A 15,423-nucleotide genomic window follows, 5' to 3' on the forward strand; every position below is an offset into this window, starting at 1 on the left:
CCAAAGTTCCTTAAACTCTTTGTTTTCTTTAAACAGGCAGCAGGCCTACTCCACCACTACAACCTAATACATCCTGCAACTTTACCAGAGTAGCACTTTGAGTTCCAGGGCTGACAGGTTGAAAAACACAAGGTAGATGATGACCAAGAAAAAAAAGCTCATTCTGCAGTGTATTTGCTATTCTCTCCACTTGACTAACAGTAGGGGTGGGGGAAAAAAAATCGATACAGCATAGTATCGCAATATTTTCTGTGGCAATACTGTATCGATTCACAGATGCCAAGTATCGATCTTTTATTATATATGTGTTGGTCAGTTTGTCTGCTTGACTATCTGATTTTTGCAGCAATACAATTGAAGTGAGATGAACAAACAGAGAAATGTATCTTTTTAGATAAAGCAGATGTTAACAAAGTTTCCTTTTGGGGACATAATTTGAAATTGGGAAAAAGTTAACGAATTGCAATATATCGCAGAATATTGCAATATGTTTAAAATTGCAATAATATCGTATCGTGACATAAGTATCGTGATGATATCGTATCGTAAGGCCTCTGGTGATTCCCACCCCTAACTAACAGGAATTTCACTCTGTTTAACCATCACTATCACTGGCAAATCGGGCTTATACTGTACTGTATATTACAGACAGAGAAACATTCTTCTGTGACACAGTCATTTTAGCATGCCACCTCATCAGATGAAAGGAGATTATGGATGATGACACTGAGGCAGTGATGAAGATGTCTCAGCAAACTGCTCACACTTAGCAAGGTTACTGTGACAGTAGAGCATGTACAGTATGTTAGAGGTACAAACTAGGGTAGGGCTTCAACTAACTATTATTTTCATTGTCGGGGCGACCTCTAGCTCACCCAGTAAGAGCGTGTGCCCCATGTAGGCTGAGTCCTTCGCAGCGGCCCAGGTTTGAATCCGACCTGTGGCACTTTGCTTCGTGTCATCCCCTCTCTTTCTCACCCCCTTTCCTGTCTATCCACTGTCACTGTCGATTAAAGGGAAAAGCCCCAAAAAATAATCTTAAAAAAATATATAATTGGGAAAAATGTTGATGTCTTGTGTTGTCCACAACTCAAAGATATTCCTTTTACTCAAATCGTTTAACCTTTGCAGCTCTAAACTAGGACATCCAGATACAGACCCAAACACATCTTTGAGCCCCTTCATAAAACAGTTTAAATGTCAATATTATGAGGGTTTTTTTCTGGAAATGTCCCTTTTTGACAGACCAGTGCATGTTTGTGCAAAAGTGGTTTTAAAGGGGCTTAAATAATCTATCCTCAGCTCTATTCTGTCTGCATTATGTAGCCCTCCCTACATCAGACAAATGACGGACCTTGGATCATTTCCAGTCCAGTTACTTTCACATCCAGCAGCTCAGTGGGTAGTGAGTACATTATAGTAGACCACAGACAGACAGAGGGAGTATCCTTGATGGTGAATGAGCCTTACAGGCAGCAGTTTCTGCCCTCCATCAATCGCTCACTTTCTCCCTCTCTGTGAGAATTATGGCTGCGGTCCTACAGATTCAATTTCACAGTGAGTGGTTAGCAGTCATGTGACCTGGACAGACCTGAGCTGAGAGGCTTATCACCAGGCTGAGGCTAAAACAGAAACACTGTCCGTATACACCACCATAGCCACATTATGACGCATCGTTGTATGGACAAAATCAATTCATACACAAACAAGCAACCTTATATATTGAAATATTTGTTACGGTTTCTAGACTGTATGTGTGTTAATGTGGACTGCTTCTTGGACAGATCATTTCTGTTGTTTAGGTATAATTTCTCTTATGGAAAATATGCTTTTTGGTGTTTTATTTTTGTTATATCATGCACTGTGATAAAGCAACAAACACTAAATGGAAGCACTAGGATTATAACTGTAAGGTCATGCATGACCTTTGATTTTCAATTGCAATGGCCAGTTATAGGAAACAATTAATTAATTAATCTTATTGGCATTGATGATTAAACACCATAAAGCAATATGTATAAAAAAAATGTGTGAGACTGGTGATGATACATCAGTCAGTTAAACTCTGGGCCAGTTGTTTATTACACACTGCTGTCGTTATAAATGTTTACTGACATGGAGACACATAGTAAACTTCTTTTCCAATCATCGATCAACCAAAAAGCTTACACACTATGCGACTGATCTACCAACCACCTCAGATTATAATAACATGAACAGCATCAACAACAATGACGACTCTTCCAGCCTACCTGAATCTATAAATCCTTGAATGGCTTGTGAGTATTTCTCCAGTGCATCGGCAAACTGTCCATTTTTAAATAGCAGGTTTCCTTCATTCTTTAGCCGGGCCAGGGGTGGGGGCAGGGCTCCACATGGGGCATCAAGGTTGACAGTTTCCCCTGCATTTCCTCTAGCCGGAGTTTCTTTACCGTTGTTGCTATGATCAGCCGGCACTGAAGCCGTCGAGCCGCTCTTGCCAGTTCCATTGGCTACCTTTTCCTTGGACTCCTGCGTGACTTTGTACTTGTCAGAGCTTCCTCCTCTGCTCCTCCAGTGTCCTTGATGGGAGTTGGTGAAATCACTGTGAGGACCCCCGTCCCCTCTGCTGTGGGGCTTTTTTTGAGCGTTACCCATGTCTCCCCTTTCGGCAGGAGCGGCTGAGCTCTCCTCCCCTCCCACAGGCTGGCTGGGTTCAACCGGACAAGCTAGTAGGGAGAGGGAGGGAGAGGCAGAGAGAAGGGGGAGACACACCCACAGGAAGGAGTCAGCAGTTACATCACAGTGGGGGGAGGGTTGCACACACATGACACAAAACCACTTCAGAGAGGGAGTTCCAGGAAGCAGCCAGCCGCTGAACACTGAACTAAAGTGCTGTGTGGGGGTAGGGCAGATAACACACACAAGCGTAGTATGCCATGTTATCCAGAGGGAACAAGGGGTGTTTCCTCTTTCTATAGCACAGGCAGACAGAAGGGTTTGTGAAGAAAATGACTGGCCTACTATTACCAGAATTGCTGAAGCTTTCTCAGATGCTTTGTGTAAATCAGTAGATTAGAGGGCAAATCCTTTGCCAGGCAGCTACCGTTGGGACTTGGTCAAGCACAAACGTACGGATATACTACAGTGTAAAAATACAGATGACTTCACAACATAGTGCATATTGACAGTACACAAGAGTCTACAGCAAGTCTTTTTATATTTCAATGCTGAGTTTGAAAGGACCAGTGTGTAGGATTTAGAGGAATGTATTTTCAGAAATGGAATATAATATTTATAATTATGTTTTCATTTGCGTATAATCACCTGAAACTAAGAATTGTGTTTTTTGCTCATAATAAGATGTTCATATCTACATAGGGAGCCCGCTTGTTACAGCGCCATGTTTCTACAGTAGCCCAGAACAGACAAATCAAACACTGGCTCTAGAGAGAGACACTGCGTTTTTACGTTACATGAAGGCCACAGTAGGTTCTACTACACGTTTGGAAAGGAAAGGGTGAGGGAGGGGTATTCAGCAGTTGGTTGCAATCTGCAACCTCACTGGTACATTCCACTTAGTCCATAACCTCGACATTCCACTTCCGAAATTGCTCCGTTGCCAACGGAAATTCCGCTGGATTTCACTGATTTAGGCCCGATATCCGTTGCCTGAGCTTTCTTTGTGTTGGCGTTCTAACCTCCGTTGGATTTGTGAGGACTATGGTTAACTGCTCCTCAGATCTCTGCAGGGTAAATCCAGACAGCTATCTAGACTAACTGTCCAATCTGAGTTTTCTGTTGCACGACTAAAACAACTTTTGAACGTACACATGTTCCACCAAAACAAGTTCCTTCCCGAGGCTTTTTTACAGCGGCACCGCGGCTTTTCCCGGTGCTTAGCGCCGCCCAAGACGATTATGATTGGTTTAAAGGTCCCATGACATGGTGCTCTTTGGATGCTTTTATATAGGCCTTAGTTGTCCCCTAATACTGTATCTGAAGTCTCTTTCCCGAAATTCAGCCTTGGTGCAGAATTACAGCCACTAGAGCCAGTCATACAATGAGCTTTCCTTAGGATGTGCCATTTCTGTGTCTGTAGCTATTGAGGAGGAGAGAGGGTGGGGGAGGGCAAGGTGGAGGGTCGGGGTGTGGCCTTGACTAACTGCCACTTTGCTCGTTTGAAAGCCATGATGTCTCTCTCTCTCATGGGTGGGCCAAATTCTCTGGGCGGGCAAAGCAGAGAAAGGGGAGGTAACCTTGCTCCTTATGAGCTCATAAGGAGAAGATTCCAGATTGGCCCATCTGAGCTTTCATTTTATCAAAGGCAGAGCAGGATACCCAGGGCTCGGTTTACACCTATCACCATTTCTAGCCACTGGGGGACCATAGGCAGGCTGGGGCAACGCATATTAATGTTAAAAAACCTGAAAGTGAATTGTTCATGCCATGGGACCTTTAAAGAAATGCCAATAAACCAGAGCACGTTTTTCTCCCATCCAGGAATGCTGTGTGGACTAGCCAGACCCTCCTCCGTGGCGCTGTGGAGGAAGGTCTGGCAAAGCGAGACTACATTCCACTAAATCCTACACACTGGTCCTTTCAATTCTGTGAAGTAGGGCAATCAATATTAAATTGACTATGGATCTTTGAAAATGTACAGTTTATCTTTTTCTTTTCTTACATAAATACATAATGTAACAATATTTTGATAAGGATCCTTTAAATGTGGTTATTAAATAATTATGAATTAGACATTTTCTGATCGGGACATTTTACATTTGGAAAATAAACCTGTCAATTCTCTTTGATTATGGAGGTGTTCAGATAATCTCACCAGTGTGTTCTGCTTTTGTCTCATCGTTATTGTTGTCATCTTCCTCGTCTACTTCTTGGATGAGGATTTTTTTGCCTTTGCTGTGCGGCTCCGGTTGACATTCCTTCATTTTCTTCTCAGTTTCAGACAGAAGTTGCTAAACCATAAATAATTCACACATTATAATTTGTCAACAGCAGGGGCCCAACCCAGTTCTGTTAAGTAAGCCAGCAAAGGTGACACACCTAGTGATTATCACCCATATTCCACAGAGCTATAGAAAATGCCTTGTGTGGCAAAGTAAAAGGAACATCTTTTCCCCATTTACACACCGTACATTGAAATCCCTAATACATAATTGTTGTAATTAATAATAATTCATATTAACAATGTCCTCAAGGTGACGACTAAATAAAATACACCCTGAGCTCACCATTAACATAGAACAACTGAAAAAGCAACACTATTCTCAATTTGCAGTAATAACTAATACTACATATGCTTTTATTAATACCTTGCAGCAGCTGAAATCTGTTTTTAAGCACCTGATCTCACACAAATACAGTGACACCTAGTGGACACAACGGCTACTGGCATGTAATCAACATGCCTCAGTACTTCTGTCACCTACAGTGGCTGCAGCATTCTGCGGCTCTTCCCGAAGCACCACCCTCAGGTCTTCAGCAGCCATTTGGAAGTTGCCCATGTGATTATAAACTTTGGCACGACGTAGCAGGGCTAATGATGAAAAATAAATCACATGTAGTATACAGACATTACATACATTAAAGCTACTGTCAACTCCTGTGCTGTAAAGTTGCAAATGTAATATGTGGAAAAACTAAAATAAAAATCAGAAAATTCACAAAAGAGGTTTTCACCAAATGAACGGTTTGTTGAGGTAGCAGAAACATAAAATGATGCCAACATCATAATCATATTTCTGTTTGCATTGTTTGTAAATCCATTAACGTGCTAATGTACAAAAAAAGGAAAGCACCTTTCATATTGCCTGGCTCCAGCTCGAGTACTCTCAGACAGTCTCTCATGGCATTGTGCCAGTGCTTTAGATTGATCTCTGCCTGGGCTCTGTTGTTGTATGCAGGCAACGTTGGTATAATGGAAAGGCTCCTGTAATAGAAGAAAAATAAAACAAACCTTTAATTAGAATGAGGTTAATGGACAAACACTTTGAGGTACATTAAAATGGGAATGGAATCAGACCCAAATGAACAACAGGAGTCTAATTAAATGCCAGGAAACATCATATAATCCCCTTAGGAGATGTAAAATGCTTTCTATAACAAATGAGTTGTTTTAAGAGCCTGACCTGGAATAGTATGCAACTGCTTCCTCATAATCCTTTGCTCTGAAAGCTTCATTGCCTTTGTCCTTTTCACGAGTTGACAGAAGGAGCTTTTCCTGTTGTGTCAGCACTGGATGTATTGTAGAGACCACACATTTTAGACACATATCCCACATAATTTAAGTATACATAATGCTTCGCTGTGACCACAAAAAGAAATATGAGCTGCTATACAGAATACATTACATGATGCATCCACTTTAGTCTTTAATTTGGGGTGTCCTGTGTTTATAATGGCAGCTGGATCATTTTTGACAGAATTGCCGTCGATTTCTTCACATTCTTTTTCGACATCAAACCTGGAAATATTGAAATACATGTATAAAGTAAGATATTCTGCGAAAGTATGCTCTACAACAGCATCAACCGTGTGTCATCGTAATAAAAGAAGCTTAGAAAAGACCTTTTAAGGCCTTTTCTTTCTTCTGTATATATAAAGGAAAAGTAAACAAAATAAAAGACAAAATGACTCACTTGTCCCATTCTCTATAATCACATGGGAGAGCATGTTTTGAAGGATTCCTTTTTGGAACTGAAGTCTGTGATGACATAAGACTTCATATTAGTATTTTTCTTGTGTACATAAATGTACATGTTACGTACATCGTTGGAGACTGTTTTTACCTGACTAAGTGGAAAGGAGCAATTGGAACCTCTTATAGGTGGCATATTTTCTTTCACTAGATCATCAAACATTGACTGCTGTTTCAGTGAAGTCTCAGTCTTTTTGGTTTCTTCTTGCCATGTCTGTAAAGAACAAATTATTTGCAGGTTTTTTCGATTGCTAAATGACAGTGGGCACAACTGTAGTAACATGTGCAAAACTCTAACTACAGTCTGCATTACCAACAGTCATCTGAACTAAACAGTTCACATCACCTGCAAAACTCATCCCAAGCAACACAACTCTTCACACACGTCTCAAAACAGGCTCAGCGCAGCCAAACACTCAGAACAATCCTCACTGAGAGAACACACACTGTCACTCAGAACACAGAGATTAAAAACACTAGCGTCAAACACCAATACAGAAAATACAAACTTTCCATCTTTACAGTTTGAACAATTTTAATGACTTTACACTAATCAATATTTTCTATAAGAAAAGAGTGAAATTATTTCCTTTCCTTTTTTATTTTATACCAGTTTTGAGGTAAACAAGAATGAATGAAAATCCTCAGTTTGCTTACCTACAGTAAATAGATATATCTTTTTTTATTTTGTCTGTAGTAATTTACGTAATTACTGGGAATGTTACAAACTAAAAAGGTACGTAATAGTCCAGAAGTTTTACATGTTTGGTTTATTAAATCAACAAATTGGATGTCTTCTCTTGCCATGAACCTACATCATCTCTAAATACAAATGACTGTGCTGTTCCCATTACTTTGTGAAAAACAGTAAGTGTGCAGTTTTACTATAGTAAAAGGAAGTGTTTTTCACATTTTCACAACTGTGTATATAACCTCAAACATCTTACCTGGACATATTGGTATATTTGCTCTTTTACCTGTTTCTCTCAAACTGTATAACAGTGTATAATTGTTTCATTCTTATTTGGTGTTTATTTCCAAAAAAGGCTTTATGAGCTTTTCCTATAAACTGTATATACAGTATGTGTTCACTAACAAGTCTAAAACAAGAAACCATTGCAATCAGCAGTGTTTGATAGGCACCAGGCTGAAATCCGTACTGTTTTGAATGTGTGGTTAACAGTTTTGACAGCAGTGTGTTAGCATTTGAACAAAGTTCTGTAAATCCACAGTGTTGTGCAGGTTGTGGTTAAAGTCGTGGGATAAGTGTGTAGAGTTTTGAAAACTGTGTTCAAGCAATGAAAAACAAACTAGAGATTGGTCCACATGAACTGCTGCTGTGCAGACTGTAGTTAGAGTTGTGCCCACTGTCATCTAGCAATCGAAAAAAAACTATTAACCCTTGTGTTGTCCTTCGGGTCCCAGTGACCCGAAGGACAACACAAGGATTATGTACTTCCATTTACTTTGTTGAGAATTGCTCTCTAAACAAGGGTTAATACAGCACCTTAGTTCTTGTTTGTACAGCATTTTGGTCAGCTTAAACTGTGTTTAAATGTGTTCTAGAAATAAACTTTACTTACTTACTTTAAAAGAAACCGGTTTTAGAGAGCAATTCTCAACAAAGTAAACGGAAGTACATAACCTTGTGTTGTCCTTCGGGTCACTGGGACCCGAAGGACAACACAAGGGTTAATAATATTAAAATGCCTAATTTTCAGAGAAAAGGCTATAAAAGAAGAGAGCAGGAATTAAACAGGATTGATAAGAAAAGTGTACTATAATGTGAAGCATGCCTTCAAATCATCAACAATTTGGCTCCACTCATCATTAGAAAGGCTGGCTGCTGTGGCCACAGGGGTTTCCTTCCTGAGAACTCGGCTCCTAGGGTCCAGTTTCTCCAAGTGACTCTCACAGAACTTAATCAGATGAGGATAAATGCCCTCATCGCCAGACCTTTGCACAAAGTAAAACATTTTAGAAACATTTTCTGAAAGCACAAATTCCTTGCAGTATTTTCAGTCAAGTTTATCAGACTGCATTGTCTCATGTTGGAGAAAAGTAAACCAACAATATGGAATAGAATATTTGATGAACGTACAAAATCAATTCTATCTCTTCACACTTCATGTGGCTTTTACCTCAGTACTCTCAAGATCTGCTCCAGGTATTTTACATCTTTGCATTTTTCAATGTAACCATAATCCAGGTGCTCCACAGGGACCTTCCCTCTATAGTCAATGGTGGTAGACTGGTTTTGAAGAGAGAAAACCGTATCTGCGCTCATACCTGGGAAGAGTATCAGTTTACTCAATTATTATGTTAAAACAATGTTGTTTTGTTAATAGCAGACTCGCTCACTAAAGCTAACGTTAACTTACGTAGCTAGCTAGATAGCGTTAGCTAGCTAGCTTTAGCTCTAACGTGACAAACTCACTGTGATGAAATTAACGTGATTAACCTAGCTAGCTAGCTAGTTATGTGTTCGTATTTGAGGAATTCACGTTAAGGCAATACAGAATTTTCATTTAGAAAAAATGTTAGTGTTCCTTATAGCTGATAAACGTCATGTTAACTTAAATTAATGTTATTAAAATAAAGTAAATAGCTTTACCTGCTGCTGTTTGGCCTATTTGGATAAACTATTATCTGCAAAGCGGGGTCTGTTACTATGGTAACCACACATGGAAGGAAGCTGCACTCCAAAGCGGAAACACGTAACGCAGTCCACAGTGGGCTCCAAATTTGAAAACGTGGATGCTAGTTGCCTGCAGATGAATATGTAGCAAACAGAAGCAACTACAAGGCGTGCAAACTGAGCCGGAGGAAAAAAAACCATTGCCGACAGGAGTCCACGGCCCACGCGTTAACGTTAGCACAGTTTTATGTACCGGTAAGTGTTTTTGTTTTGTTTGCAATTTACGTGAAGCTAAATAGTTCACGTTAACGATATATTTCTGGTAAAGCCATTACCTTACGTTAGCAGTGGTCGCGGTTTTAGGAGGCTAACGTTGATAACTTGTCAGTTTATCAAGACTATATTGACTCCAGTCCCACCGCGACCCTCAAGGATAAGCGGAACATGTCGAACTGTTGATGGAAATAAAATAATCCATAAGAACGAAAACCTAATTGCTCTTTGATAATGGCTGTGTTTATGCTTATGTTAAGTTTGTAACATTGCTTAATGAAATGTTGTATTTATCAACGTGGATGACATTACAGACAATTGCACTTCGAGCCCCACGCGAGCTGTAGCTAGCTAGTTCCAATGAGACAACCTGTGGGGGGACCGAAGCGGGAAAAGTTACATAGTGTTGCTTTAAGTTTTTTCTTTTTTAAATTTGGCTTAGTCTTTAATACAATTAACTAACGTTATAATTCTGCATCGATTGTCAAGTGTAATTTAACAATTACACTATCTGTGCTCTTCAACGTTATTTTTGGCCTCCGGACACGCAGAATTGATTGCCAACCGCTATTTTTTTTGTACGTTAACCGTTTTAACGAGAAATTAACTAGGTATAAAATAGTCTTTGCACACCCCCTTGTTGACCCTCGTCTGAGTCCCCGGTGTCCTCGTTTTGGCGGCTATAGCTCACTTTATAGCGGCATCCCAGAGAGCATGCGACGGGGGATTTAAATCGAAAACACGCCCTCTCATAGCAACGCTGATGAAACGGCTGAGAATGTTTGCTGTTGAACCAGCTGACTTTCTTTGACAATTTGTGTTTAACGAACTGCTGCTGCAGTATGCACGACTTGGATACTTTCGACATCATTTTATCACTTGGCTCATCTTTTATCAGAAAGTGAGTCCCAACATGACAGCGCCTGTCGTTAATTAGAAACCCGGGAAGACCTTGCAAACAATTAAGCTAGTTTCCCTAGCTTTAATTAACTTGTCAGTTACCAGACATTCTCAGTTCATGCTGCTCAGTTTTCCTTGAGTAGGTTCACTCACTACTTTTTGTTGTCTGCAGGTCAGTTGACATCATCCCCACTTGGTGAACACAGTGTATGGGACAAAAAGTGCACACAGGAGGAGGAAAATGCATTGCACTCCTGAATCAAACGTCTACATTGATAGCTGCAAAAGCCAGCACAGTTATGATGACTGCTCTGACAGTGGATACAGTGGTTTATTCCACAGCCCACAGCGCATCAGTGGAGTTGACTCCTGTCGGTCTTTGTCTCCGGTAAAATACAGCGAAATGCCTAAAGAGAACCTCAGGCTTTCTGTCACACCTAAGGAGAGGACCAGGGAACCATTTGAATCTTTGGGCAAAGACTCGAGGGGAACACCGTGGCAATCGTCAGTAAGCTGGTGTGAAACTCCTAAAGTATACAAAAGAGATGCCCTATTGCGACACAGACTTCTAATGTGCAAACCCACCACAGATGTCAAAATTGACAATGCAAAATCACCATGCACCAGAAAGACTGAATCTTCCATCAGTGTCAGGTCTGAACACTGGCTCAGTGTATCGTTTGACTCCCTAGACACTGTGATGGGGTCTTTAGCATCAAGCACTTTAAATTCGGACCATGATCTGCCACTATCTGGTAGGAAACGTCGTCTCCTCTTCACGCAGGTGAGGACCTCCACTCTTGAAGATGGCAAACTCAACTCTGGTTACCCTTCCAGTTTTGAGAGAAGTGTTTCACTCTCAGATGCAGATTTCAGTGAGAGCATTTCTGCCTCTGGTCAAAATAATATTGAGACTCCATGTTTTATCAAATCCCTGCCTGCCTCATCTAAGGAAAACTCTCAATCACCAGTCAGCGCTGTGACAAGTAACCTAAATGACATCTCAAGTGTCTTGTGCACACCGTCTTCTACACATACACCAAAACATATCAGGTATGTGCTTTTTTTTGCCACTTGACTCTCTAAATGTTCCCAGCTGAATTCTTGGAGAAGCAATTAATAAAGCAATGTTCCCTACATTAAATTGGAAAACGTGTCTAATAACCCTCTTCTAACCCTGAAACAGGTCTCTGTGTGAAGACAGTGGTTTTAGTTCCCTGGCCCTTGATAAATCCCAAGACTCCTTTGTGGACCATGATGGCTCATTCCAGGAGCTGCTGCTCTCTGCCTCCAGAGGAAACTGTGAAACCCCAAATCTTGCAGAGGCAAAGCGGCGCTCCCGTTTGCAGCGTCAGCAAAGGCTTTCAACACTTAAAGAGGGGGGTTCTCAGTCAGAGGAAGACCCAACAGCGAAAAAGCGTGTACCTCTTCATCAGTGCCACAGCCATTCTAAAGATGATGATGTTTTTGGTGACGGTGCCACCCCTCGCAGTGTCCTTTCCGCTAAATATGGTAATAGCAGGACCTCTGATAGTTTCCCCTCTGCAAAACAAGACTATGCCACCCCACTAAGATCAACTACAACAAGGCCAGAAAACATGACCCCCATAAGCACAGATCCGGCTAATCCAAATGCAACTTCTCTCTGGACAACCCCAGTCAATCTCTCTCTGACTCCAGCTTTGCAGCTGGTTCATGCCATGTGCCACTATAAAGCCCACATGTTTTTTGGCCAAAGTCCAAGCCTAAAGGAGCAGCTGAAGTCCACAGCAGCATTGGCAGAGATCCCGGTGATGTTCAGGACCACCATGCCATTGGCAGGGCTGATCGGCAGGAAGATGGGCCTGAGGAAGGTGGACGTACTCACAGAGCTGAAGAAGAGGAACCTCAGACACATCCTGGCTGTCATCCTCAGCCACCTGACCTCTGAGAGCCTCTACATGTAAGAGTTCATGTTTTCTACTCGTATACAAAGTAATCTTATTTGCTTTCAGATTTTTGTTGCATCTACTGTATAACTCGGCACACCTTCCTTACTTTTCAAAGGTTCAGTAGTTTGATTTCCAATTTGTGATTTATTAAACTGATAAATACTTGTGACTGCAGCATTAAGTTATTGATAAATATATGAATAAAATCAAACTCTACAGAATCCCGTAGGATTCATACATAATATGGCTGCTTAGAGCAAACCACAGGACTTGCTTTTAGTATTTTTTATTAAATTAACGTAATACCTGATTACCTACTCAAGACATGAGGCTTAAACAGTCACAGCATTAAAAGTTTAATGGGTGCTGAAAATATTGGTCTAATGCATGCATTTGTTTGTGTTGGGCAGGTGTGGTCAGGTGTGCAAGACATGGAATGAAATCATCCAACAAGACAAGCGAGCTAGTTTTAAGAGAAGAAACCACCTGAGTGAAGTGGAGGCTGCTCTTGAGGTAACAGTTTGCCCATATTAGCCAATAGGGGTGGTACGGTTCATGAAGAAACACCCGAACCGCTCGGTTCGCTAGTCTCGGTCCGGAGCATGTGTGTACCGCACGGTTCGTCAGTACACTGTTAATGTGCACTAACCTCTTACTGCCGTAGTGTCCACTTTCGACACCTATGTTAAAACAGTTACTGGGAATGACGAGCGGGATGGGCTTGACAAACGCAACCCATGGCAGCTGATTGGACGATTGCGTCACATGGGTCTGGCTGGTCCCAAATTTCAAAACAGACATGGCGGCTCGTTCAGAATACGATCTCATATTGTACTAAAATAGTTCACCGAAACGTGTTTCTGAAAACATTTTAAGCGAGAAATAAGCCATGCAGTTGCTGAATCTGTCTTCATTTCAGATCGACAAAGGTCAGTTTAAAAGATTTTCGTCAGATTTTTGAGAGACACCGGTTCCGAGCCGCCTCGCTCAAGGTGCAAGTGGGGTAACGCGGCACGCCACGTGCACCTGCAGAAATGTCAAGTTGAGAGAGGCTGCCCAGAGCTGGAGGATGCGCCAGCGTCGTTTATAGTCTGGTGTGTGGGAACATTTTGGATTTCACGTTACCTATGATGAAATATAACAATATAGAACTGCCACTGTGTGCACGTTTTGTGCAACATGCATTCAATATGCTAATTTTAGCTATATGCTGAAGTATATTCTGGAGTGTTAAAGAAAAAATAAGAACCGTACTGACCCGAAAACCGTGACCCTAAAACCGTGATACGAACCGAACCGTGGGTTTTGTGAACCGTACCACCCCTATTAGCCACTATTGCTAATTGCTGGCCAATGACAAGCGGGTCTCGTATCAATACACGGGCTGTTACATAGTGCACTGTGGCTTTGCTATCTTCCTCAAGCAGGTATTTTCTATCCATCTGCCTGCAAAGGAAAAACATTGCTAAGACATTGATGGTCAGCAGTGTAAGGAGAAAAAAAAGTCATCCCGTAGAGACCAGTATAACAGCAGTTTTCTGTCTGTGATTTAGTGAAAAATCAATATGGATGTCAACTAACCGTGACTAATAGTTGAAATGAGCTTCTGACTTTGTGCTGTTGTCTCATAGCTCGGTGGTGCTGTCCATGTCCCTGACGCAGAGACCAGACTCGCTCTGCATAAAAGGTCGGCCCTGAAGACCGTTCAGGCCCAGTCTAGGACGTCCAGCTACTGCACCCCGCAGTCAGGAAATGGCACTTTAACCCCATCCCAGCACAGCGCCTTGAATTCAGGCAGCAGCCACAAACAGGATAAGTTTTTAGAAGTGAGTTTTTAAATGATTACACCGGATTTCCTTCAATAGATTATGCAACGTTTGGATGTATTGTAATTAGTTTGTATTGATTGCTGTTCAGTGGAGGATGAATGGGGTTTCTAATTTAAGGAAGGACTCTGGGAAGGTCATGTAAAACATTACTTTAAGTCATTTTTTTCTTTCTTTCAGGTTGCCAAAACCCTCTTCAATGATGAGTGCCTCAAGCCTTGCCCTCGATGTCAGCATCCCGCAAGGTGTCACTCAGTGAAAGGGGAGGGTGTATGCAGCAGAGCTGACTGTGGTTTCCAGTTTTGCACAGCCTGCTTGTGTGCCTTTCACGGCTCTAGAGAGTGTGGCAGCCAGTCTGTAGGCCGCCGCAAGAAGGACTTATTACTTCCAGGAAGTGCTCAAAGCAAACGAAACGTTAGGAGATTATGAGCAGAAAGTGAACTGCATTCCTGTTTAATATGCCTGGGGCATTTTAGGATTCATTTTTTTTGCCTAATGGTTTGGCAACAAGGAAACTGATTCGTAGCAAGTAAATGAGCACAACTTCTGTACTTTTCAATGTGTCTATGTGCCTGTCCTTGTACTGTATTTTCACCTTTTTTTTTTTTTTTTTTTTTCAACACAGTTCTTACTTGTGTGTTTTTAATTATGAATGTGAAGGAATTCTCACCAGCAGAACAATGATTGCATTTAGCTGTTTATCTACTATTTCATACACATTGATCAACTGTACAGAATGTTTTTTGAGATTCCTCTGAGATTTCCCAGTTTTACCAATGTGTTTTCAGAGCAGTTTTAAAATAAATTAGTTTTTGTTTTTTAACGTGTTGCTTGTCTTTCATTTGTGAAATAAGTGGTCTTTTTGGAGTGAGTTTCTATTGTAATCTGTACAAATGAATGTGTTAGTGTTTGGTGCCCTCTAGTGGTATGACCTGACCTTGTCTAAACTGCAACAAGAATGTTATTCTCTCCATTTTAACTTTTTTACTACATGGAAGTGATTCTAGAATAGATAGTAATGTACATTCTGTGAATACTTTAGAATAAAGTAATTTTGTGGTCTTAACTGCAAGAATAAGCAACCTTTTCTTTCTTTTTTATTCTAGTTAAACTTTTACCGCCCCCCCTGTGTTTTGAAAATGAGTCCACTTCCATAGCAAC

General features: G+C 41.1%; 2 protein-coding genes across 3 annotated transcripts in view; one reads left to right on the forward strand and one right to left on the reverse strand.

Moving 5' to 3' along the window:
- Window positions 1-10,488, reverse strand: part of spag1b (sperm associated antigen 1b) — a 26,376-nt gene extending 15,888 nt beyond the window's left edge. Inside the window, exons 1-11 of one of the 2 annotated variants that reach the window (XM_039805638.1) lie at window positions 10,239-10,488; window positions 8,836-8,983; window positions 8,491-8,650; window positions 6,786-6,908; window positions 6,636-6,700; window positions 6,348-6,460; window positions 6,126-6,231; window positions 5,796-5,926; window positions 5,427-5,533; window positions 4,817-4,952; window positions 2,253-2,708 (exon numbers count right to left, since the gene is read on the reverse strand). In XM_039805638.1, the coding sequence (XP_039661572.1) occupies window positions 2,253-2,708; window positions 4,817-4,952; window positions 5,427-5,533; window positions 5,796-5,926; window positions 6,126-6,231; window positions 6,348-6,460; window positions 6,636-6,700; window positions 6,786-6,908; window positions 8,491-8,650; window positions 8,836-8,983; window positions 10,239-10,476 (1,783 nt within the window). In that variant the 5' untranslated portion in view covers window positions 10,477-10,488. Of the gene's footprint in view, window positions 1-2,252; window positions 2,709-4,816; window positions 4,953-5,426; window positions 5,534-5,795; window positions 5,927-6,125; window positions 6,232-6,347; window positions 6,461-6,635; window positions 6,701-6,785; window positions 6,909-8,490; window positions 8,651-8,835; window positions 8,984-9,308; window positions 9,423-10,238 lie in introns of those variants that run through there. The other variant, XM_039805639.1, reaches the window with a different exon arrangement.
- Window positions 9,450-15,085, forward strand: fbxo43 (F-box protein 43). The gene is made up of 6 exons (XM_039805641.1): window positions 9,450-9,587; window positions 10,678-11,558; window positions 11,692-12,447; window positions 12,847-12,949; window positions 14,068-14,262; window positions 14,443-15,085. Exons 2-6 carry the CDS (start codon window positions 10,747-10,749, stop codon window positions 14,689-14,691), a joined length of 2,115 nt encoding a protein of 704 aa, XP_039661575.1. The 5' UTR covers window positions 9,450-9,587; window positions 10,678-10,746; the 3' UTR covers window positions 14,692-15,085.
- The last annotated feature ends 338 nt before the right edge of the window (window positions 15,086-15,423 follow it).

The sequence above is a fragment of the Perca fluviatilis genome, chromosome 7, assembly GCF_010015445.1.
Source record: "Perca fluviatilis chromosome 7, GENO_Pfluv_1.0, whole genome shotgun sequence".
NCBI classification, from domain to species: Eukaryota; Metazoa; Chordata; class Actinopteri; order Perciformes; family Percidae; genus Perca; species Perca fluviatilis.

Bases quoted from the DNA above. Each gene is read 5' to 3' on its own strand.
- fbxo43 (XM_039805641.1), top strand. From the start codon at position 10,747: ATGCATTGCACTCCTGAATCAAACGTCTACATTGATAGCTGCAAAAGC. The intron at 11,559-11,691 runs GTATGTGCTTTT...ACCCTGAAACAG, and splicing joins CATACACCAAAACATATCAG to GTCTCTGTGTGAAGACAGTG. The intron at 12,448-12,846 runs GTAAGAGTTCAT...TGTGTTGGGCAG, and splicing joins ACCTCTGAGAGCCTCTACAT to GTGTGGTCAGGTGTGCAAGA.